Source organism: Chelon labrosus (genome assembly GCF_963514085.1).
Source record: "Chelon labrosus genome assembly, chromosome: 6".
Taxonomy (NCBI): Eukaryota; Metazoa; Chordata; class Actinopteri; order Mugiliformes; family Mugilidae; genus Chelon; species Chelon labrosus.
In genome coordinates this window covers 22,746,012-22,771,527 of record NC_140342.1, presented here as the reverse complement: position 1 = coordinate 22,771,527, position 25,516 = coordinate 22,746,012, and the positions used below count along the sequence as shown (strand labels likewise).

At 39.0% G+C, this 25,516-nt stretch overlaps 4 protein-coding genes across 4 annotated transcripts; all 4 read left to right on the top strand.

Moving 5' to 3' along the window:
• Positions 1-1,023: 1,023 nt before the first annotated feature.
• LOC311488890 (SLAM family member 7-like) lies at positions 1,024-2,133 on the top strand (the record flags this gene model as incomplete). Its single annotated transcript, XM_084545752.1, has 3 exons — positions 1,024-1,543; positions 1,628-1,912; positions 2,012-2,133. The coding sequence occupies exons 1-3, from the start codon at positions 1,177-1,179 to the stop codon at positions 2,131-2,133; spliced, it is 774 nt and encodes a 257-aa protein (XP_084401878.1). The 5' UTR covers positions 1,024-1,176.
• Positions 2,134-10,550: 8,417 nt separating this feature from the next.
• LOC311489471 (SLAM family member 6-like) lies at positions 10,551-12,112 on the top strand. Its single transcript, XM_084546562.1, has 2 exons — positions 10,551-11,454; positions 11,539-12,112. The coding sequence occupies exons 1-2, from the start codon at positions 11,091-11,093 to the stop codon at positions 11,847-11,849; spliced, it is 675 nt and encodes a 224-aa protein (XP_084402688.1). The 5' UTR covers positions 10,551-11,090; the 3' UTR covers positions 11,850-12,112.
• Positions 12,113-15,591: 3,479 nt separating this feature from the next.
• Positions 15,592-17,403, top strand: LOC311488889 (uncharacterized protein; the record flags this gene model as incomplete). The annotated part of the gene is made up of 3 exons (XM_084545751.1): positions 15,592-16,813; positions 16,898-17,182; positions 17,282-17,403. The coding sequence occupies exons 1-3, from the start codon at positions 16,447-16,449 to the stop codon at positions 17,401-17,403; spliced, it is 774 nt and encodes a 257-aa protein (XP_084401877.1). The 5' UTR covers positions 15,592-16,446.
• A 6,314-nt stretch (positions 17,404-23,717) lies between these two features.
• On the top strand, positions 23,718-25,108 carry LOC311488888 (SLAM family member 6-like; the record flags this gene model as incomplete). The annotated part of the gene is made up of 3 exons (XM_084545750.1): positions 23,718-23,729; positions 24,123-24,471; positions 24,556-25,108. The coding sequence occupies 3 exons, from the start codon at positions 23,718-23,720 to the stop codon at positions 24,879-24,881; spliced, it is 687 nt and encodes a 228-aa protein (XP_084401876.1). The 3' UTR covers positions 24,882-25,108.
• Positions 25,109-25,516: the final 408 nt, after the last annotated feature.

The following is a 25,516-nucleotide window of genomic DNA, read 5'->3' as shown; positions in this document are numbered from 1 at the left end:
ATCGAAGGTAATAAACGCACCAGGGATAGAAGAAGAACCAACAAACATGTAAAGTTATAATTAGTAACACACATGTGCAACCTGAAAGAATGTGTTGTTTTATCAGAGCAGTGGCAGCATGATACATGCTTCTTTTTTAGACTGAGGAATTGAGCACCAGGGGCACAGCTGAGCAGAGGTTTCCTTTGTTTGTATGACCAGTGTGTTGTGAATATTAGTGTACAGAATAACTAGGTTGTATTAAGAAGACGTGAATCCCAAATATGTATAATACAGACAAACCTGGAGGATTTGTGGAAGATGATAGTATTCATGTTGGTTCACACTTTCACACTCAAACTTGCTTGAAGGACTTGAGGGAGGGGACTGTAGTCTGTGGTGTGGTGGTTGATTCAAAGCTATTTCCACTGTTGCGTTTTATCGTCGACAAAGCAAGAAGCTCTACCATGTTTCTCTCTGTGATACTTGGACTGATGCTCTGCCTTGAAGCAACAGGTATGACAAGAACACTGACTAATTAAATGTTGATAACAGGAACAGCAATGATAGCAGCTTCTTTACTTGGATTAATAAAAGTAGCAGTAGGGGCACAAGTTGATTGAGTTTTTATCTAATGATTAGTAAAACACACATGTAACCTGAAAGAATGTGTTGTTCTATCAGAGAAGAGAAGATGACAGTAGTTTATCTTTCTTTATATGTATAATCATGAACAGATGGACCAAGAGAGCACAGATATAAAAAGAGGGAGGGCTTTATAAGAATGGCTTCTTTATATTGAAATAAACTGTGAACAAATTAAGACCTAAACTAATATGTAGTGTTATAAGAAAAAAGACAAAGTGGAAGAAAGTATCACCTTTTTCAGAAGAGACTGTAAAGAGTTCTCTGTCATGGGGCAAAATGTGACAAGAGTTATTAATATACTGTAGAAAGAGGTTTGCCTCTTTGGTTTTCAAGTAAACTTTGAACACATTGAATAGTTGTCAGCAGGAACAAGATAAAACGTTCCGTCCCCTTGCAGCCCCTCTGCTGTCCTTGCAGTGGCAGTGCAAGTGTCTTTAGGTGGTGCATGAGCTTGATTTCCTCAACCAGACACATCTGAAAAGGTGTCACATGGTTAAATATGAAGGATGAAGAGCAAACATGTAAGATAAAGTACTGACATTAAAAACTATGCTGTATATTGAGTTGGAATTTTATTTTTCATTATCATGTATCTACTGTTTTACAGGGTCCAGTGCTGTGACTCCTGTGTTTGTGAAGAGAGGAGGTGATGTACTTCTGGAAGTCATGAATAATATTCCAAAGGGATTTATAGATCTTGTCTGGAAATTTAATACAAGCAAAGATTTAGTAACATATTCACCTGGTGGAAGACCAATAGTCTCTGAAGGTTACACTGGAAGGGTTGAGTTCTCTGTGGGAAATTACTCAGTGAAATTGAAGAATCTACAAGATGCAGACAGTGGAGTTTATACAGCACGAATGAGAGTGGATCTAGTTGAACAAACAGTAGCTGAACACATGGTCACAGTTCAAGGTAGGTTTCTCAACATTTCAGACACTGACAGAGAACATCTGCTGTCATGTTTCTAAACCTCCTCCACCTACTTTCCTCCATCAGATCCAGTGTCTCCAGTTGATCTGAATCCAAACTCTGTGTCCATCAGCTCAGACTCCTGTAAGCTCACTGTGACCTGCAGCACAGAGGACTCAGACATCAGCAGCACTTTCAAGTGTGTCAACAAAACCTGCTCTCAGGAGGGAGGAGAGCAATCAAAGGTCACCAAGTCTGGAGCTTCCCTCCGTGTCCACCTGTTGAATGACACAATCATCTGTAACCATAGCAACCAAGTCAGTTGGACGATGAATAAGACAAAGATTGAGGAATTCTGTTCCCTACATGCTGGTAAGACTGACAGAGAAAACATTTTGCTAATAATAACATAAAGGTTAATGTAGCTGAACCTGTTGTGGTTTTGCTCTGACACTTTTATCATGTTTGCAGGTCTCTCTGATGGTGTCTCCATCTGTCTGGTGAAGACAGTCGTGTTCTCTGTTGGTCTGATCATCATGGTGTCTGTCGTCATCAGTGTCCACCTCATGGAGAAGATCAAGAAACAAGAATAAACAGTTCTCCACTAATCAAATTTACATAGAGCTCAATCTCTTCTAGTGGAAATCTTGAAGTTACCTGTGGAGGATGAGGATGTCATCTGGAAAAATCCCCAAACAACAATATTTATGGGGCCCAGTTAAGATTGTAAAATCGTTTGGAATGAATACAAACAATAAACACTGTAAAGATTGGTGGGGCCCCAGACTCCAGATCAGACCCACCTAACAAGAGTCCAACAAGCTTGTGACAAGAAACAGAGACAAGAGACAACAAACACACATGATTTTACGACATCCAAATGCACAAGAAATATTTCGTAAATTTACACTGTATTTATATCAGACATGACAAGAGCCTCTACATATTTGTTAATGAAGTTGGTTCTCAGGCCAAAACTGGTTTTGAAATCGAGGTGTCACCACTTCTGCTTTCTCTCCTCTGCCTGGTCTGTACTGTCTTTCTGCTCATATTGTTGAAACCTGAGGTTAGCTTTCAGTTACAATATGACATGCTATATATATCCTGTAATACATTAAGTATATATAAAATAAACAATGTAGAGGACAGTAAACCTCAAATGTGGTTCATTCTGATAGGGCGGCTGTGATGTGGGGACGTGTTGTTACTCAACATTAAACGCCCTGATAGGGACAAAAGTGTCCTTTTTAAGTTTCATTTTTTTGATTACGTAGCGTTGGTTATGCTTGTTGCTGTGATATTTGGCAAAGGTGTGTAGTTTTTAACAAATTTTGATATTTCAAAAAGAAATTCCACAATACTCTTTTTTTACCATTAAGGAACAAAAGTGTCCTCTTCAAAAATGCCATAGTAATAGGACGTTAATATTTTTTTTCAATTTTTTTCAATTTTTATTTTTATTTATTTATTTTTTACATAAAACTTTTAATCATCTTCAGTCCTATTCAGAAATATCCCAAAAAAAGGTTTAAAAAGGGCAACTGGACTGTAGTTCAGAACCTATGAAGCTTCTCGGATGAGTGGTGAAAAGTCTTCTGAAAAACTCTACAAGTCCAGCTGCCTTTTTTTAATCTTTTTTTTTTATATATATATATATCATGACCTGATGACTGAGAACCTTCACAGTCCCATTCATAAATACCAAATATTTGATTCATTTCTGACTTTCTACCCTTTATATTCCAGTGTTTTAGATGTCATCACAAATTTTTCTATAAAAACAAACACAAAAATTTTAATATTTTCATTAATCTAAATGCAAGGTGGATTTTTCTTGGGAGAACAAGTAAACACGGCCTGGAGTATAGGAACTGTACTCGCTCACACAATAACAGGGGGACCATCACCAGGGCACCAGGACCACCATCTTGGGCTCACAGCAACTGAAAGGGAAAGAAAACAAAATTAATGGGGCTTACACGACACAAATCGAATGTAAAAAAACAAAAATGAGCAAAATCACAAACAGGATCAGAAACCGTGATGAAAAATGATATTTTCAGTCAACCAAGAAAATTCTAAAAAGAAGGAAAACTAATTTTTAAATTTACAATATGGAAAATAAAGTAAACAAAAGAAGTGGCTTACCAGACACAATTACCAAATAATGTGTAACATTAAATGATGAATTATAAAGCTACATCAAATTAAACAGAAACCTAACCTGAATCAGTTAAACAAAATAACAGAAAATAACAATCAACAAAGAAACAGAAAAAAAAAAAAAATCTGAATCTAAAGACTAAATTCAAAGCATCATAAGGAAAAGGAAAAATAGGTCTCTTTCACACATTAAAACATCTCGTTAAGGATTGGCCCTACAGGCAGCATGCTAGCAGTCTGCACCAAGTGGCCAATACAAAGCAGCAGTGGACCCACCCAGCAGCCAGACCCTGAGGAAGGAGAAGACAGTGCTGCACCAGAGTCAGTTGTTAGGAGTTATTTCCATGAACAGGTAAAAGTGACAAATATAAATCACATTTTTTTTTTCTTTAAATTTAGGAGGACGCCTAATGTCACAATTTCATTATTTAATTGTTCTATCTCCCACCCCTGTGAGCAGGTAGCTGGAGCAGCGACAACCAGAAACCCCACAGCAGATGCTGTCATGGAGACCACAGCCTTACCAAAGTCATGGTTTAAGAAGCTCTGTTTAGTGGCAACAACGGTTCCATCTGAAAGAGTATTCTCTAAGACAGGACAAATATTATCAGAGAGAAGTTGCCTCAAGCTGGCAAAAGTTAGATAGATCACTTGTCTTCCTTAACTCAAATTTGCCAAAGGATAAGAAGGAGAGGCAGTAGAACCTGCAACGGATGCAACTGCTTTATTATTTCAGGGATGTCTTTAATTTTGTTCACACTTATCGTTTACATTTTGTTATTGTTAACATTTTTCTGATTGTTCTACAATTTTGCATTCACATTTTTATCATGTCCTAATTTTTATTCTAGTTTTATTTATATTCTTTTATATACATACATATTATATATTTTTTTTGTATTTATTATTTTTATATCTTTTCTGAATTGTTATGTTGTGTGGAAATTTTTACACAAAAGTTGTTTTGTGTGGAAGTTATCTGTAGCCTGTGTAGTTTTTATTGTGCCCCAAAAATTTTAGGTGAGGGAAAATTCAAAATAGTGATTTCACTGTCAAAGCATGAGGATATGGCACCACCTTGTGGAATGTTTGCTACCAGTCATTGTTTCCTTGATAAAAGGATGGTTGACTTCTAAAAAATAAACGATTGTAACAATGAGCCAGTCTTTTGAACGACTCTTTGAAAGCTCCCTTCAAAGAGCCATAAATCCCATCTCTATAACGCTAGGATGACCGAAGTGTAGAATGAATGGGCCGCCATCTGCTGTAAATAACTATCAGTGACCAAAGGACCCAGAGGGAGAAGCAGGGAGTAATGAAGTGTCATGTGCAAAAGAGCCGATGCTTGGTAATGAATCAGAAGAGCCGGCTCTCACCTGTTGGGAGTCGGCTCCACTATTCATTTTTTTCCCCCTTCAGCTGTCATCTCTGCTTGTGTGAGGAAGGAGGGGCAGAACTTTGTTTTGATGGGCACACCATGTGGGCTTAGGATCGTACCATTATGTAAAACCAGAGAGGGGACAGACTGTGGCTGACTGATTAAGACAGTAGACAGCGGTGAACAGGACAGATACTCACAGAGAGAAGGAATCGCATCAGCCCATCAAAGCTGAGGCATCTGATTTCTCTCAATGCCAGTATGCACTAAAGACATTTGTACCGTTTGTTTTCTGAGTTTGGTTCCATTTTTGCATGTGTGGATTTGATTGCAGCGTTTTGTTCATTTGTTTGAACAGTTTTATTAAAATATTAAACAAAAGTAATAATACTTTTGTAAGACAATAACTGCACAAAATTAGACAATTATTAGGCTTCTCATAAAAACATTAAATCAAAAAGGCTTATCAACACACTAACCATATATATTTGCTGTGCTGGGCTACAATAGGGAGCCGAAAGAGTCGAGTCTTATTTGGGAGCCGAGGCAAGAGAGACGACTCTCAGAAAAGAGCTTAGCCCTAGCCTCATGCCCTGATTGGCCATAAAAACCCTAGGGCCCAGCAGCAGCAGGTTGCATTCAAGAGCAGACACGCATCATACTGCTACACATGTTTAATACAGACAAACTTGGAGGATTTGTAGAAGATGATAGTATTTATGTTGGTTCATACTTTTACATTTAAACTTGCTTCGTTTAGAAATAGTTTCATAGTTGAATTGATTTCAGTCTTCATCAAAAGAGATCAAGCAGTAAAAAGTGTGTTAAGAGTTAACTGGATGAGAGAAGTTGACCTATGTGCATTTAAGAGTAAACACCACGAAACCAGAAAAAACACCATGATGTCAATACTGTAGCTTGTTGTGCAGTGGTTGGTGGAAAACACTTCACACTGTTACATGTTATATTCGATAAAGCAAGAAGCTCTACCATGTCTCTCTCTCTGATACTTGGACTGATGCTCTGCATTGAAGCAACAGGTACACAAACATTATTTCCTAGTATATACAGTCAATGGTTAATCAAAAAAGCAGTATAGATCCTGGCATAAAAAATATCAAGTGCTGAGGATGGATGGGCAGGTCAGTCAGAGATTCTATTGAACAAGAATACTGTAGGTTGAAGCTGCTTATTAAAAAAACAAAAACAGAGAAAATGAACACGAACTGTTCATTTTGGAGTCTATGAACTTAGTATAAAATAAAAAAAATGTGAACTATGAACTTGAACTAGTTCACTCTTATCCCTGCGAACTGAACTTTGAACTAGTTCTTGTTTACTCCACACATGCAACCTGAAAGTGTTCTATCAGAGAAGAGAAGATGATAGTAGTTTATCTTTCTTTATATGTATAGTCATGATTCAGATATAAAAAGAGGGAGGGCTTTATGGGAATTGCTTCTTCATATTGAAATAAGCTGCAAGCAAATTAAGACCTAAACTAATATGTAATGTTATAAGAAAAATGACGAAGTGGAAGAAAGTCTACTTTTTTCAGAAGAGACTGTGCAGAGGTGTAAAGAAATGTAAAGAGTTCTCTGTCATGGGGCTAAATGTGACAAGAGTTATTAATATACTGTAGAAAGAGGTTTGCCTCTTTGATTTTCAAGTAAAGCTTTGAACACATTGAATAGTTGTCAGAAGGAACAGGACAAAACGTTACGTCCCCTTGCAGCCCCTCTGCTGTCCTTGCAGTGGCAGTGCAAGTGTCTTTAGGTGGTGCATGAGCTTGATTTCCTCAACCAGCCACATGTGAAAAGGTGTCACATGGTTAAATATGAAGGATGAAGAGCAAACATGTAGGATAAAGTATTGACATTGTTTTACAGGGTCCAGTGCTGTGACTCCTGTGTTTGTGAAGAGAGGAGATGATGTACTTCTGGAAGTCATGGATAATGCTCCAAAGGAATTTCGAATTCTTTACTGGATATTTAATATATACTACCCTTTAGTAGTATATGTATTTGGCGGAGAACTAAGAGTCTTTGAACGTTACACTGGAAGGGTCGAGTTCTCTGTGGAAAAATATTCAGTGACACTGAAGAATCTACAAGATGCAGACAGTGGAGTTTATGTAGCACGAATTATAGGGCCTAAAAGACAAAAAATAGCTGAATACAACATCACAGTTCAAGGTAGGTTTCTTAACATTTCAGACACTGACAGAGAACATCTGCTGTCATGTTACTAAACCTCCTCACACCTACTTTCCTCCAGGTCCAGTGTCTCCAGTTGATCTGAATCCAGACTCTGTGTCCATCAGCTGCAATCATAGCAACCAAGACAGCTGGACGAAGATTCAGGATTTCTGTTTCCTACATGCTGGTAAGACTGACAGACAAAACATTTTGCTAATAATAACATAAAGGTTAATGTAGCTGAACCTGTTCTGGTTTTATGATTGATTATAACAAAGTGAAGTCTTCTGAACACATGTACAACCATGAAGAAATATCTGAGGCTGCTTGAGGCCATTTTGAGACATGGACAGATTCAGCAAAGAATCAAAGATGGAACAAGAGAGATAAATAACAAAGTGGATACAAAAAAAGTATGTAAAAAGTATGCTGTATATTTAAAAAGGCCTTTTTTTTTAAGGTACTTCTAGGTTGGAGCATTTTTCTTTGTTATTTTGTATACAAGTGGCTTCGTTAAAGAAATAAATGAATATTATTATTTCAACCACAAAAAGGATTTCGTTGGTTTATTACGTGTTGGAGGAGCAGTCAAAACTAAAGCAATCAGTAACCAGTAGTGACCACAGGATTGGTCACTACAACTATCCTGTCTTACAACACTCTGTGAAGTACTACATTTGCGCCCAAGCTTTAACTTCCTGGCTGATGTCTTGAGATGTTGCTTCAATGTTTCCACATAATGTTCTTTCCTCATGATGTCGTCTATTTTATGAAGTGCACCAGTTCCTCCTGCGGCAAAACAGCCCTACAACATGATGCTACCACCCCCATACTTCACAGTTGGGATGGTGTTCTCAGGCTTACAAGCTTCCCCCTTTTTCCTCCAAATGTAACGATGGTCATTATGGCCAAACAGTTCCACTTTAGTTTCATTGGACCACAGGACATGTCTCCAAAAATTAAGGTCTTTGTCCCTGTGTGCATTTGCAAACTGTAATCTGTCTTTTTTAATGTTTCTTTTGGAGTAATGGCTTCTTCCTCGCTGAGTGGCCTTTCAGTCCATGTCGGTACAGGACTCGTTTCACTGTGGAGAATGACGCTCTCTTTCCAGCTTCAGCCATCATCTTGACAAGGTCTTTAGCTTTTGTTCTGGGGTTGATTCGCACGTTTCGGACCAAAACACGTTCATCTCTGGGACATAGAACCCATCTTCTTCCTGAGCGGTATGATGGCTGGACATTCCCATGGTGTCTATACTTGCCTATAATTGTTTGAACAGATGAACGTGGCACCTTCAAGCATCTGGAAATTGTACCCAAGGATGAACCAGACTTGTGGAGCTCCACAATTCTCTTCCTGATATCTTGGCTGATTTCTTTTGATTTTCCCATGATGTCAAACAAGGAAGCAGTGTGTTTGAGGTGTAGCCTTAAAATACATCCACAGGTGTGTCTCAAATTAACTCAAATGTTGTCTGTTAACCTGTCAGAAGCTTCCAAAGCCATGACATCGTCATCAGGGCTTTTCATCATTGTTTAAAGACATAGTAATCTCTGTGTATGTAAACTTCTGACTTTAAAGGAAAGTAATACAAAATTCTCTAAGAAATTCTCTCTCTCATTATTGTGGCATTTAGCAAATAGAAATAATTTTAGTAATCCTAACTGACCTAAAACAGGAGAGGTTTAGTCTGATTTAACTTCAGACAGTGAGGAAAAAAGGTTTATGTGTCTTTTAACACAGTGTATGTAATCATCTGGTTTCAACTGTATGTTCAGTTCTGTTGTGTTCTATTAGTTGATATTGTTGTTGTTGTGGTTATAGAGCGTGTTTATTTGTCATTTGCTCAGTGAGAGCCGCATATTAGAAGTGTCAGACTGACGGTGTTTATGGTGTTGACGTGGTCTGCAGCCGACAGTAGCCTATGTTCAAGCTTCAGTAAACTTGCAAAAAAGCCTTCCTTTGTTAGAGACGCTACAGTATGTGTTCAGGTCAAGAATATAGATTTAATTGTTGCAAAGCATTTCTTTCGACTGTGTTTTTATGTGTAATGTCATCGCCTAGTCGACTCGACTTTCACCACACATTAGTCGACTTAAAAAATCCGAAGTCATTCAACCCCTATTGTATGAGTTAGAATTTTATTTTTCATTTACAGGGTCCGGTGCTGTGACTGATGTGTATGTGAAGAGAGGCATTAATGTACTTCTGGAAGTCATGGATAATGCCCCAAAGAAATTTATGGTTGTTGTGTGGACATTTAATAGAAGCAAAGTTTGAGTAGGATATTTGCCTGGTGGAAAACCAACTGTCTCTGAACGGGTTGAGTTCTCTGTGGAAAATTACTCTGTGAAACTGAAGAATCTACAAGTTGCAGATAGTGGAGTTTATACAGCAAATGACAGAGAGTCTAGATGAACAAATATTAGCTGAATACATGGTCACAGTTCAAGGTAGTTTTCTTAACATTTCAGACACTGACAGCGAACATCTGCTGTCATGAATAACAAGGTTGTATTGGCGGAAGAAATAAGTCCAAATGTGGTCAATTTAAGGAAGCCCACTGGATTTGTTGAAGCAGATGATAGTAATGGTGTTGATTGTGTTTTCACTTAAATACTTTCATATACAAAGCTGCTTCCTTGACAAAGGGTTGAGTTGACTTACATCTTTATAAAAAGATTCTGAAGCAGAAAAAGTGTGTTCACTGGATTAGAGAAGTTGACCTATGTGCACTTATGTGTTGACACCATGAAACGAATGATGACATCTTTGTGGTGCAGTGGTGCAGTGGTTGGTGGAAAACACTTCACCCGGTTTCATTTCTATTTAAGCAAGCAAGAAGCTCTACCATGTCTCTCTCTGTGATACTTGGACTGATGCTCTGCCTTGAAGCAACAGGTAGGACAAGAACACTGACTAATTAAATGTTGATAACAGGAACAGCAATGATAGCAGCTTCTTTATTTGGGTTAATAAAAGTTGCAGGAGAGACAGAACTAAACTGTAATCCATATCATTTCTTTAGTTTCTGTATTATGCACATATGTAACCTGAAAGAATATGTTGTCTTATCAGAGCAGTATGAAAGAAGACAGTACATTTTCAAAGCGTGAGAGTCTTCCTTTGTATGTATGACCTAAAACGTGGAAAAGATTCAGAAGAACAGAAGATGAAGGAAAGAGAGAGGAAAGTGACAGTAACTGTTCATCCATGTTTACGTTCAAATAAACTGATCAAGACTTAAAAATGTTCAAATGCCAATACTTAATAATGTTATAAAGGAGGCATCACTGTGAGAATGAAGGAGGTTTCAAGTAAATGTATGTATAAGTATTTAAATAGACACTTCTGACTTCTCTCTGCAAACGATAACTCAGCTTCCTGTTCCTGTTCTGAGAAAATCAAATGCACCTAAAAATCTTCAGTACTCAGTCTTACAAGTCAATGTCTCAATGTCTGTATATAAAATGTGAGACAAATCATATTTGAATAATTAATTAAAATCTTGACACACCTTTAATTAAACATAGTTCCCATTACTGGTATATTAAAGATTGGCGCCAGAGTGGTGTGGTGGTTAGAACTGATGCCTCACAGCCAAAAGGTTCTGGGTTCTAATCCATCAGCCGACTGGGGCCTTTCTGTGTGGAGTTTGGATGCTCTCGTCACCCTCCAGAGGACAGGTGGTTACAGAAAATTAATGAATGAGCTTGATTTCCTAAACCAGCCACATCTGAAAAGGTGTCACATGGTTAAATATGAAGGATGAAGAGCAAACATGTAGGATAAAGTATTGACATTAAAAACTATGCTGTATATTGAGTTAGAATTTTATTTTTCATTATCATGTATCTACTGTTTTATAGGGTCCAGTGCTGTGACTCCTGTGTTTGTCAAGAGAGGAGATGATGTACTTCTGGAAGTCATGGATAATGTTCCAAAGGAATTTATACTTCTTGTCTGGAAATTTAATAGAAGCAAAGTTTTAGTAGGATATTCACCTGGTGGAAGACCAAGAGTCTCTGAAGGTTACACTGGAAGGGTTGAGTTCTCTGTGGAAAATTATTCAGTGAAACTCAAGAATCTACAAGATGCAGACAGTGGAGTTTATACAGCACATGTGATAGTTGCTAAAGACCAAACAATAGCTGAATACATGGTCACAGTTCAAGGTAGGTTTCTTAACATTTCAGACACTGACAGAGAACATCTGCTGTCATGTTTCTAAATCTCCTCCACCTACTTTCCTCCATCAGGTCCAGTGTCTCCAGTTGATCTGAATCCAGACTCTGTGTCCATCAGCTCAGACTCCTGTAAGCTCACTGTGACCTGCAGCACAGAGGACTCAGACATCAGCAGCACTTTCAGATGTGTCAACAAAACCTGCTCTCAGGAGGGAGGAGAGCAATCAAAGGTCACCAACTCTGGAGCTTCCCTCCGTGTCCACCTGTTGAATGACACAATCATCTGTAACCATAGCAACCGAGTCAACTGGACGAAGAATATGGCAAAGATTCAGGATGTTTGTTCCCTACATGTTGGTAAGACTGACAGACTGAATAAATAAATTACTTAAATAACTGGCTTTACACTTTTAGTTTGTCTGTCTTTATAAGGGTTTAATTGAGCTACTGAGTGGCAAAAAAAAAAAAATCATTCCCTAATTTTGCCTACTTTACTCCATCATATTCAGTGTCTCCAGTTGATCTGAATCCAGACTCTGTGTCCATCAGCTCAGACTCCTGTAGCCTCACTGTGACCTGCAGCACAGAGGACTCAGACATCAGCAGCACTTTCAGATGTGACACCAAAACCTGCTCTCAGGAGGGAGGAGAGCAATCAAAGGTCACCAACTCTGGAGCTTCCCTCCGTGTCCATCTGTCCAATGAAACAATCATCTGTAACCATAGCAACCAAATCAGCTGGACTCAGAATAAGACAAAGATTCAGGATTTCTGTTCCCTACATGCTGGTAAGACTGACAGACAAAACATTTTACTAATAATAACATAAAGGTTAATGTAGCTGAACCTGTTGTGGTTTTGCTCTGACACTTTTATCATGTTTGCAGGTCTCTCTGATGGTGTCTCCATCTGTCTGGTGAAGACAGTCGTGTTCTCTGTTGGTCTGATCATCATGGTGTCTGTCGTCATCAGTGTCCACCTCATGGAGAAGATCAGGAAACAAGAATAAACAGTTCAGTTTTTAGGCACCCACAGTTCTCCATTTAAGTCCACAGTGCCTCTGTGCAGTCCACAAAATCACCAGAAAAAACAAGAAAAACATAATTAATAAGAATTAAATAAATGTGTATTCACACAGAGAGAGAGAGGAGCTCATGACCTAGAACGAGAATTCAGTGTTTCAATGCAGAAATTAAAAAGAAAAACTACAAATTTTATGTAGTCCCTCCATTTCCTCCAGTATTGGTCACCTTTTTCAGTATTGTATTTCAGGGAAAATGTTAACCTTTCCATGTTATGAATTTCTTCCACTATTCCTATCCAGTCTGGAATTGTCGGACACTCCTTGCTCAGCCATTTCCTGGTTATTGCCTTTTTGCTACTCGCCAGTAATACTTGTAATAGGTATCTATCTTGTTTATTTATTTCAAGAGGTATGTTTCCTAAATATATAACACTGAAACTGAGATCAGGCTGCAAATGAATTATTGATTGAATTGCTGCTATAACGTCTTCCCAATAAGATGATATTATGGGACATCCCCAAAATATGTGAAAGTGGCCAGCTGACATATCACCACACCCTCTCCAACATCGTCCTTGAGCTGGGTTATTGGTCTGTAAACTTTTGATTCTGGGAGTTATAAAAAGTCTTCTAATGTTTTTCCAGGTGAATTCCCTCCACAGATCGGAGCGAGAGGTAGTGGACAAAGTCCTACAAATATTTAACCAATCATCCTCAGTTAACTGTATATTAGCGTCTTTTTCCATCTTGATTTAATATACATTGTGGAGACCTCTGTCCTTCTGTAAAGCTGAATCAATCCTGGAGATTAGTTTTATACTCGGGTTTCCTTTATAAGCATTGACAAATATCTCTATCAGGTTCATTACTTCTTCTCCAATAGTTCTAATGTTTTTATTAAAGTAATCTCTCAATTGAAAATATCTGAAGAGATCCTGTTTCTCCATATTGTGCTTTTCCCTGAGACACTCAAAGGAATCTAAGACAGTATGGTCATAGCACATGTTAATATTTTTTTCTGCTTTTTTTTTACATGAATCTTTTAATCAACTTCAGTCCTAATCATGAATACCAAATATTTGATTAATCTCTGACGTTCTACCCTTTATATTGCAGTGTTTGTGATGGCATCACAAATTTTTCCGTTAAAATAAATAAATAAATAAAAAATAAACACAAAAATTGAGATATTTTCATTAATCTAAATGAAAAGTGGATTTTTCTCAGGGCGACAAGTAAACACAGCCTGGAGTATAGGAGCTGCACTCGTTCACACAATAACAGGAGGACCACCTCCAGGGCACCAGGACCACCACCTTGGGCTCACAGCAACTGAAAGGGAAAGAAAACAAAACTAAAGGGGCTTACATGACACAAATCGAATCTGACAAATTAACAAAACAACAAACAGGATCATAAACCGTAATCAAAATGATATTTTCAACCAAGAAAAGTCCCAAAAGGAAAACCATTTATTAAATTTGCAATATGGAAAATAAAGTAAGCAAAAGAAGTAGCTTACCAGACACAATTACCAAATAATGTGTAACATTGCACAGAACAGGAAGGACTTAGCTCGGGTGGTGAGGACAGCACAGGGGATTGTGGGCTGTCGTCTACCAGATCTGGACTCTGTGTATGCTGCCCGAGACCAGAAGAGGGCCAGACGCATCGCAACAGACCCCACCCACCTCTGGCCATGGACTGTTTGTAACTCTTCCTTCACTGAAAAGTTACAGAAACATCAAAACCACAACCAACAGACTGAGAGACAGCTTCTTCCCCAGAGCTGTGAAGTCAGTCACACCCCCTCCCGCCCTGCACACACACGCACACACTCAACCCTCCCCCCTGACCCCGCCTACCCCCCACCATGGACACTTTACAATCATTGCAATGTTTGCACTGTGTACAAGGTTTGCTGCTAACAATTCATTCATATGTATATATTTGTACAGCTGTATTTTTACTTTTTATCTTATTTTATTCTTATAGTTAAAAATTGTTGCTTATTCCATTGTCTTTTTATATTGCACTATTTAAGCCAGGAGCTACTGCACAAAATTTCGTTATGTTCTCACATAATGGCAATAAAGGATTCTGGATGAAATGATGAATTATAAAGCTAGATCAAACTAAACAGAAACAACCTAACCTGAATCAGTTAAACAAAATAACTGAAAATAATAAAATCTGAATCTGAAGACTAAATTCAAAGCATCATGAGGAAAAGGAAAGAAACAGAAAATTAGGTCTCTTTCACCCATTAAAACATCCCGTTAAGGATTAGCCCTACAGGCAGCATGCTAGAAGTCTTACACACGACGTTGGCTGCACCAAGTGGCCAATACAAAGCAGCAGTGGACCCACCCAGCAGCCAGACCCTGAGGAAGGAGAAGTTGAAACATATTGTTGAAACCTGAGGTCAGCTTTCAGTTAAAATATGACATGCTATGACAACCAGAAGCAACAGAGACTGTATTAAACCATATAACTAACCTCTATATACAAATAGTAGAAGTTGACCTTTGAGCATTTAAGAGGAAACACCATGAAACCGGAAAAACACAGCGATGACTAGACTGTAGCTTGTGGTGCAGTGGTTGGTGAAAAACATGTCACACTGTTACACTTCTATTTAACAAAGCAAGAAGCTCTAGCATGTCTCTCTCTGTGATACTTGGACTGATGCTCTGCCTTGAAGCAACAGGTAGGACAAGAACACTGACTAATTAAATGTTGATAACAGGAACAGCAATGATAGCAGCTTCTTTATTTGGATTAATAAAAGTAGCAGTAGGGGCACAAGTTGATTGAGTTTTTATCTAATGATTAGTAAAACACACATGTAACCTGAAAGAATGTGTTGTTCTATCAGAGAAGAGAAGATGACAGTAGTTTATCTTTCTTTATATGTAGAATCATGAACAGATGGACCAAGAGAGCACAGATAGAAAAAGAGGGAGGGGTTTATAAGAATGGCTTCTTTATATTGAAATAAACTATGAACAAATTAAGACCTAAACTAATATGTAGTGTTATAAAGGAAGCATCACGATGCATTTTTATTTTAAATAAATGTATTTAAATAGATACTTCTGACTTCTCTCTGCAAACGATAACTCAGCTTCCTGTTCCTGATCTGAGAAAATAAAATGCAACAACTAAAAATCTTAAGTACTCAGTCTTACAAATCAATGTCTCAATGTCTGTACTGCTTTCTTTGCTATTCTTGATGACTTCATCAATAAATTGTATGAATCATTGTCGAACCGCATGGATGCAGTCCTTCAAGCTCATGGAAGTCATACAAGATATTAAATATGGATCTCACAGCACCAGTACTTAATTCACTGATGTTATGCATCATATTTTTGTATTTGAAGTAAATGATTTGTTCAATTTTCACATTACTTTCTGTAGGCAACAAAACTTTTGTCTTGCCAAAATCTGACCTTTCTGTGTTCATTAAATGATCAATCTTTCTTCAGTGAAGCAAATTTGTTTTAGTATATCAAACATAATTTGGGAGGGTTTTAGCTTTCATATGAGCCATTTCTAAAACCAATGGATTAATTAAAAGTCAGGTTATAAACTGTTGTTTCTACAAAATGGATAAGTGACAAGACTTTTGTCAGCGACTGTATATAAAATGTGAGACAAATCATATTCATGGGGCAAAATGTGACAAGAGTTATTAATATACTGTAGAAAGAGGTTTGCCTCTTTGATTTTCAAGTAAAGCTTTGAACACATTGAATAGTTGTCAGCAGGAACAAGACAAAACGTTCCGTCCCCTTGCAGCCCCTCTGCTGTCCTTGCAGTGGCAGTGCAAGTGTCTTTAGGTGGTGCATGAGCTTGATTTCCTCAACCAGACACATCTGAAAAGGTGTCACATGGTTAAATATGAAGGATGGAGAGCAAACATGTAAGATAAAGTATTGACATTAAAAACTATGCTGTATATTGAGTTAGAATTTTATTTTTCATTATCATGTATCTACTGTTTTACAGGGTCCAGTGCTGTGACTCCTGTGTTTGTGAAGAGAGGAGATGATGTACTTCTGGAAGTCATGGATAATGTTCCAGAGAGATTTCGATATTTTTACTGGACATCTGGTATAAGCAATGTTTTAGTAACATATTCACCTGGTGGAAGACCAGTAGTCTATGAACGTTACACTGGAAGGGTTGAGTTCTCTGTGGGAAATTACTCAGTGAAATTGAAGAATCTACAAGATGCAGACAGTGGAGTTTATACAGCACGAATGAGAGTGGATCAAGTTGAACAAACAATAGCTGAACACATGGTCACAGTTCAAGGTAGGTTTCTTAACATTTCAGACACTGACAGAGAACATCTGCTGTCATGTTTCTAAACCTCCTCCACCTACTTTCCTCCATCAGATCCAGTGTCTCCAGTTGATCTGAATCCAGACTCTGTGTCCAACAGCTCAGACTCCTGTAACCTCACTGTGACCTGCAGCACAGAGGACTCAGACATCAGCAGCACTTTCAGATGTGTCAACAAAACCTGCTCTCAGGAGGGAGGAGAGCAATCAAAGGTCACCAACTCTGGAGCTTCCCTCCGTGTCCACCTGTTGAATGAAACTATCATCTGTAACCATAGCAACCAAGTCAGTCGGACGGAGAATACGACAATGATTCAGGATTTCTGTTCCCTACATGCTGGTAAGACTGACAGACAAAACATTTTGCTAATAATAACATAAAGGTTAATGTAGCTGAACCTGTTGTGGTTTTGCTCTGACACTTTTATCATGTTTGCAGGTCTCTCTGATGGTGTCTCCATCTGTCTGGTGAAGACAGTCGTGTTCTCTGTTGGTCTGATCATCATGGTGTCTGTCGTCATCAGTGTCCACCTCATGGAGAAGATCAGGAAACAAGAATAAACAGTTCTCCACTAATCAAATGTACATAGAGCTCAATCTCTTCTAGTGGAAATCTTGAAGTTACCTGTGGAGGATGAGGATGTCATCTGGAAAAATCCCCAAAAAACAATATTTATGGGGCCCAGTTAAAATTGTAAAATCGTTTGGAATGAACACAAGCAATAAACACTGTAAAGATTGGTGGGGCCCCAGACTCCAGATCAGACCCACCTAACAAGAGTCCAACAAGCTTGAGACAAGAAACAGAGACAAGAGACAACAAACACTGTAAACATGGTTTTACGACATCCAAATGCACAAGAAATATTTCGTAAATTTACACTGTATTTACATCAGACATGACAAAAGCCTCTACATATTTGTTGGTTCTCAGGCAAAAACTGGTTATGAAATCGAGGTGTCACCACTTCTGCTTTCTCTCCTCTCTCTGGTCTGTACTGTCTTTCTGCTCATATTGTTGAAACCTGAGGTCAGCTTTCAGTTACAATATGACATGCTATATTTATACTGTAATACATTAAGTATATATAAAATAAACAACGTAGAGGACAGTAAACCTCAAATGTAGTTCATTCTGATAAGGCAGCTGTGATGTGGGGATGTGTTGTTACTCAACATTAAACGCCCTGATAGGGACAAAAGTGTCCTTTTCAAGTTTTATTTTTTTGATTACGTAGCGTTGGTTATGCTTGTTGCTGTGATATTTGGCTATTTGGATATTTGGCTGTGGTATATATTTTTTTTTTTTTACATAAAACTTTTAATCATCTTCAGTCCTATTCAGAAATATCCCAAAAAAAGGTTTAAAAAGGGCAACTGGACTGCAGTTCAGAACCTATGAAGCTTCTCAGATGAGTGGTGATACGTCTTCTGAAAAACTCTACAAGTCCAGCTGCCTTTTTGTAACCTTTTTTTTTTTTATATATCATGACCTGGATGACTGAGAACCTTCACAGTCCTATTCATAAATACCAAATATTTGATTAATTTCTGACTTTCTACCCTTTATATTCCAGTGTTTGAGATGTCATCACAAATTTTTCTATAAAAAAAAAGAAAAAACACAAAAATTTTAATATTTTCATTAATCTAAATGCAAGATGGATTTTTCTTGGGAGAACAAGTAAACACAGCCTGGAGTATAGGAACTGCACTCGCTCACACAATAAGAGGGGGACCATCACCAGGGCACCAGGACCACCACCTTGGGCTCACAGCAACTGAAAGGGAAAGAAAACAAAATTAATGGGGCTTACACGACACAAATCGAATGTAAAAAAACAAAAATGAGCAAAATCACAAACAGGATCAGAAACCGTGATGAAAAATTATATTTTCAGTCAACCAAGAAAAATCTAAAAAGAAGGAAAACAAATTTTGAAATTTACAACATGGAAAATAAAGTAAACAAAAGAAGCTTACCAGACACAATTACCAAATAATGTGTAACATTAAATGATGAATTATAAAGCTACAACAAACTAAACAGAAACCTAACCTGAATCAGGTAAACAAAATAGCAGAAAATAACAATCAATAAAGTAACAGGAAAAAAAAACAAAATCTGAATCGAAATACTAAATTCAAAGCATCATAAATAAAAGGAAACTAGAAAATTCCTGCGGAAATTTTGACTGTGCCGATGATGCTGCCAGTTTCAAGTGTGCGTGGTAAATCATCATACTATATCACATCACTCGGCAACAAAGTGACTGGATGGGTGTGAGTTTGATGTCATGCATGTTGGAGGGGGGGGGGAGAGAGGAAGGAGAGGAGGGAGGGAGAGAGAGGAGGGAGCTAGAGGAGGGAGGGAGGGAGGGAGGGAGAGGGAGGAGGAGGGGGAGAGAGAGGAGGGAGGAAGGGAGAGGGAGGAGGGAGGGAGGGAGAGGAGAGAGAGACAGGAGGGAGGAAGGGAGAGAGAGGAGGGAGAGGAGGGAGGGATAGAGAGGAGAGAGTGAGGGAGGGAGAGAGGGAGGGAGAGAGGGGGGGAGAGGAGGGAAGGGGGGGGGGGGGGGGGGGCATGGAGTGCTCTGCCTCCCCATTGTAATAGTCTGAGAGTCCCTAATGTTTTGTCAGTCTCTGTCTGTAATGCTATAGTGGGAGGGGAGGTGGGGGGGTTGGAGTGGGGGGGTCATAGTGTCAGGTTCTGGAGGAAAACTATAAGCAGACAAATAGACATGTCAAATAATGTTATGTAACATACTTAATATAACTCTTATGAGTGTTCAACAGCTCATTATTTATTTAATTAAAAACATCATATTATATTAAATTACTCCAATTATATATAAAATGTCATTAATGTTGTTACAAGCCATAAATGTTTCCTACTTTATGTGGTGGAATAATATTTTTCAGTTTGACACAGTTTTATTTAAAAATATCTTCCCTTTAAAATGTAAAACTTCAACATTATGTTTTAACTTCAGTGCCGGTTTGATGACTGTGATAAGCTCCCGCTAGCAACGCAGCGAATTAGCAGGCGGCTAACCCCACTAGCCTCTGCGTTAGCTCGCGGCTAACTCCCGCGGCTAACTCACGGTTAAGTCCTGCGGGTCTGCGGTTAAATCCCGGTTAGCTCGCGGTTAAATCCCGGTTAGCTCGCGGTTAACTCGAGGCTAGCTCGCGGTTAGCTCGAGGCTAACTCCGCGTTTGAGTCCGCGGCGGTGAGCTAGCGGCTAGCTCCGCTAGCTCGCTAACATACATGAGCTATGCTGGAAGGCTAGCCTAAGGCTAAAACATTGGGCGGCTAGTAGTTAACTTCTATTAACAGTTCAGCTATGTTGGGCACAAACACTTAACATATAAATAATTGTAGAAACTCACTTACCTAATAAAGTGATAGCACAAACAGAGGAGGGAGGGAGGGAGGGAGGGAGAGAGAGAAGGGGAGGAGGGGGGGGTCATGGGGTGGCCAGCTGTGTGAAAGCAACAACAGAGGAGGGAGGGAGGGAGTGGGGGGGGGGGGGGGCATAGTGTCAGGTTCTGGCCCCTACAGTATTGAAAGGGGTAGTTCTAATGTATTGGCAGATCCTGTTATCCACTGAGAATCTTTTCCCTCCACTTTCTGTGTGCACCTGTGCTGAGCCTGCTCGTCAGGGCGGTTGCCACGCCGACGACAACGCGCACATGATATTCTATATGTTATACTCCCTTCTCTCCTGCACCCTAGGATTTGCCCTCAGAACAAATGCTCATAAATCAAAAACTACAAGTCCTATCGAGAAAACGAACACATTGTGAGCGTCAGCCAAGGGTTCTCTACAATTTAGTGTTGTTCCCACGCGCGTACTGCGAAAATTGTGGCCGTAGTCGTTTTAGAAAAAAAGTATGCGACGAGAAAAATCGTCGAAAAATCCCCCTCGCTTTCCACATACACACACATGGAGAAAAATTCGAAAACTGATCGGTGCACTCCTCGCTCGGAGGAGCCTGCAGCCCAAACCGTACGTCCCACACAAATAAAACCCACACCATCTGAAAGCCAACAAAAATCCCTACGTTTTTACGTATTTTTTATCTCTCTACCTCAAAAACTGTGGCCACCCCGTAAGATTGAACCTTTTTTTTTTCAGAATTTCGACGAAACTCTGAAGTTAGAGTGAGCGCTAGAGTGCGGCCATAGAGATCCATTATAAACGATGATTTTTTAATTTTTTTCCAAAATTTCCCCAAACCGTAAAAGGTATCGAAACGCCGTTTTCAGAAAAATAAAGCTACACTTCCCGTGCCTCGTACAAACTTCCAAGCAATTTTCTACTCCGAAGCACGGCCGAGTAATCGCTGGACAAAGCGAAGGAGGACATTTTGGAATGTTGCCGCTTTTTTCGGGCTTCTTCATTCATTTCAATGGGCCAAAACGCCCGCTTTTTGCCCGATTATTCTCGCCCCGTTGGAAGGATCGCTTAGAAAAGTCATAGCACACTTGTCCCGATTAAGGCGCACGTCTGGATATACAATTTGTCTATTTTTTTTAAGAACTCTGGGAGGAGTAGCGAACCGAAAAATTACGGAAGAAGGCGGAAGAAAATTAAACGCAAAGCAATAGTAATATATGTGATAAAAACAGAAAAATAGGTCTCTTTCACACATTAAAACATCCCGTTAAGGATTAGCCCTACAGGCAGCATGCTAGCAGTCTGCACCAAGTGGCCAATACAAAGCAGCAGTGGACCCACCCAGCAGCCAGTCCCTGAGGAAGGAGAAGCTGAAACGGATGCAACTGCTTTATTATTTCAGGGATGTCTTTAATTTTGTTCGCACTTATCATTCACATTATGTTATTGTTTACATTGTTCTGATAGTTCTAGAATTTTGCATTCACATTTTTATCAAGTCCTATTTTTTATAGTTTTATTTATTTTATTGTATATACATACATTTTATTTATTCTTAGGTGTTATTTTTATATTTTTTCTGTGTTGTTATCTTGTTTGGACATTTTTACAGTAAAGTTGTTTTGCATGGAAGTTATCTGTAGCCTGTGTAGTTTTTATTGTGCCACAAAGTTTTTTCACTGTTCAAGCATGAGGATATGGCACCACCTTGTGGAATGTTTGCTACCAGTCATTGTTTCCTTGATAAAAACGAGTTGACTTCTAAAAAATAAACGATTGTAACTGTTAGCATGTACACATTAACACGCAGCAGGATGACAGTTGCAGCACAGGAAAGTAGAGGAGGCGAAAATCTTCTTCAGCCTTTGCGGCATATTTATTTAGGCAAACAGCACTGCTCTTTATGAGCCATCAAATTGAGAGAGGGTCAAGAGGGATCGGCAAAAGGGGAACACCCATCCATACACGTGACGTGACGTCACCAATCACACTTCACCCCCTAGACAATCAACAGCACCCCCTTGTGGAGTGGAACCTGTATGTACAGAATAAATCTCAGTCATACACATTATGTCAACAGTAACAATGAGCCAGTCTTTTGAACGGCTCTTTGATAGGATCCTCAAGATCCGGCTCCCTTCAAAGAGCCATAAATCCCATCTCTATAACGCTAGGATGACCGAAGTGTAGAATGAATGGGCCGCCATCCGCTGTAAATATCAATCAGCAGTGACCAAAGGACCCAGAGGGAGAAACAGGGAGTAGTGATGTGTCATGTGCAAAAGAGCAGACTCCAAGAGCCGATGCTTGGTAATGAATCAGAAGAGCCGGCTCTCACCTGCTGGGAGTCAGCTCCACTATTCCCCCCCCCCCTTTTGCTCATTCATCTCTGCTTGTGTGAGGAAAGAGGGGCAGAATTTTGTTTTGATGGGCACACCATGTGGACTTAGGATCGTACCATTATGTAAAACCAGAGAGGGGACAGACTGTGGCTGACTGATTAAGACAGTAGACAGGGGTGTACAGGACAGATACTCACAGAGAGAAGGAATCGCATCAGCCCATCAAAGCTGAGGCATCTGATTGTTCTCAATGCCAGTATGCACTAAAGACATTTGTACCATTTGTTTTCTGAGTTTGGTTCCATTTTTACATGTGTGGATTTGATTGCAGCGTTTTGTTCATTTGTTTGCACAGTTTTACTAAAATATTAAACAAAAGTAGTAATACTTTTGTAAGACAATAACTGCACAAAATTAGACAATTATTAGGCTTCTCATAAAAACATTAAATCAAAAAGGCTTATCAACACACAAACCATATTTGTGTTGGGCCACAATAGGGAGCCGAAACAGTCGAGTCTTATTTGGGAGCCGTGGCAATAGAGACGACTCTCAGAAAAGAGCTTAGTCCTAGCCTCAGGCCCTGATTGACCATAAAAACCCTGTGAGGGCCCAGCAGCAGCAGGTTGCATTCAAGAGCAGACACGCATCGTACTGCTACACATGTTTAATACAAACAAACCTGGAGGATTTGTAGAAGATGATAGTATTCATGTTGGTTCATACTTTTACATTTAAACCTGCTTCATTTGAGAAATAGTGTCATAGTTGAATTGATTTCAGTCTTCATCAAAAGAGTTCAAGCAGTAAAAAGTGTGTTAAGAGTTAACTGGATGAGAGAAGTTGACCTATGTGCATTTAAGAGTAAACATCACGAAACGAGAAAAACATCATGATGTCAGTACTGTAGCTTGTTGTGCAGTGGTTGGTGGAAAACACTTCACACTGTTACATGTTACATTCGACAAAGCAAGAAGCTCTACCATGTCTCTCTCTCTCTCTGTGATACTTGGACTGATGCTCTGCATTGAAGCAACAGGTACACATTTATTTGAGTTATTTCTTAGTATATACAGTCAGTGGTTATTCAAAAAGGTAGTACAGATCCTGGCGTAAAAAATATCACGCGCTGAGGATGGATGGGCAGGTCAGTCAGAGATTCTACTGAACTGTAGCTTGAAGCTGCTTATTTAACAAAAAAAAAAAAAAAAAAAAAATGAGAAAATGAACGTGAACTGTTTAGAGTCTATGAACTTGAAAATTTAAAAAATGTGAACTATGAACTTGAACTAGTTCACTCTTATCTCTGCGAACTGAACTTTGAACTAGGTCTTGTTTACTGCACCCACGCAACCTGAAAGAGTGTGTTGTTCTATCAGAAAAGAGAAGATGACAGTAGTTTATATTTCTTTATATGTGTAATCATGAACAAATGGACCAAGATGTAAATGTACAAATATAAAAAGTTTAAGAAGGTTTTTAAGAATTCCTTCTTTATATTGAACAAGTTAAGACCTAAATTAATATGTAATGTTATAAGAAAGAATTGTATCTTTCATTATTTTGTATCGACTGTTTTACAGGGTCCAGTGCTGTGACTCCTGTGTTTGTGAAGAGAGGAGATGATGTACTTCTGGAAGTCATGGATAATGCTCCAAAGGAATTTGACATTCTTGTCTGGAAATTTAATACAAGCAATGTTTTAGTAAGATATTCACCTGGTGGAAGACCAAGAGTCTCTGAAGGTTACACTGGAAGGGTTGAGTTCTCTGTGGAAAATTACTCAGTGAAATTGAAGAATCTACAAGATGCAGACAGTGGAGTTTATACAGCACAAGTGATAGGGGATCGAGAACAAACAATAGCTGAATACATGGTCACAGTTCAAGGTAGGTTTCTTAATATTTCAGACACTGACAGAGAACATCTGCTGTCATGTTTCTAAACCTCCTCCACCTACTTTCCTCCATCAGATCCAGTGTCTCCAGTTGATCTGAATCCAGACTCTGTGTCCATCAGCTCAGACTCCTGTAACCTCACTGTGACCTGCAGCACAGAGGACTCAGACATCAGCAGCACTTTCAGATGTGACACCAAAACCTGCTCTCAGGAGGGAGGAGAGCAATCAAAGGTCACCAACTCTGGTGTTTCCCTCCGTGTCCACCTGTTGAATGAAACAATCATCTGTAACCATAGCAACCAAGTCAGCTGGACTCAGAATAAGACAAAGATTGAGGATTTCTGCCCCCTACATGTTGGTAAGACTGACAGACAAAACATTTTGCTAATAATAACATAAAGGTTAATGTAGCTGAACCTGTTCTGGTTTTGCTCTGACACATTTATCATGTTTGCAGGTCTCTCTGATGGTGTCTCCAGCTGTATGGGACCTTCGTGTTCTCCGTTGGTCTGATCATCATGGTGTCTGTCGTCATCAGTGTCCACCTCATGGAGAAGATCAGGAAACAAGAATAAACAGTTCTCCACTAATCAAATGTACATAGAGCTCAATCTATTCTAGTGAAAATCTTAAAGTTACCTGTCAATTTTTATTCTCTTGTAGCACTGCTTTTAGTTTGTTTCTTTATAAAATGAATGCATCCCTGTTGTCTTTGATTTAAATTCACAAAATCATGCATAATAAATATAGCAGTACCTGAACAAAGGCAGAAATTATGGAGACTACAAACCAGCAACATGATGTAAACAATGCACCATTTAAAACGTTTACAAATAGAAGCTTTGCTAAAGTTTCATGATGAAGGAAATGTATGCAACACTTCAAGGATATTCAGAATTTCTTTAGCCAAGTAACACTGAAGGTAAACATAAATGTTGTCACTCCACAGGGTGTGTGTTGCTGATCAACCACTGATTGTACCCAGTGATCCAAGGGCTCACTTAGTAAATAAAATGCTTGTGATGAGAATTATT

Coding starts and splice junctions, on each gene's coding strand:
- LOC311489471 (XM_084546562.1), top strand. CDS start 11,091: ATGCTGTATATTGAGTTAGAATTTTATTTTTCATTATCATGTATCTAC. Junction 11,455..11,538: donor ATACATGGTCACAGTTCAAG/GTAGGTTTCTTA, acceptor TTCCTCCATCAG/GTCCAGTGTCTCCAGTTGAT.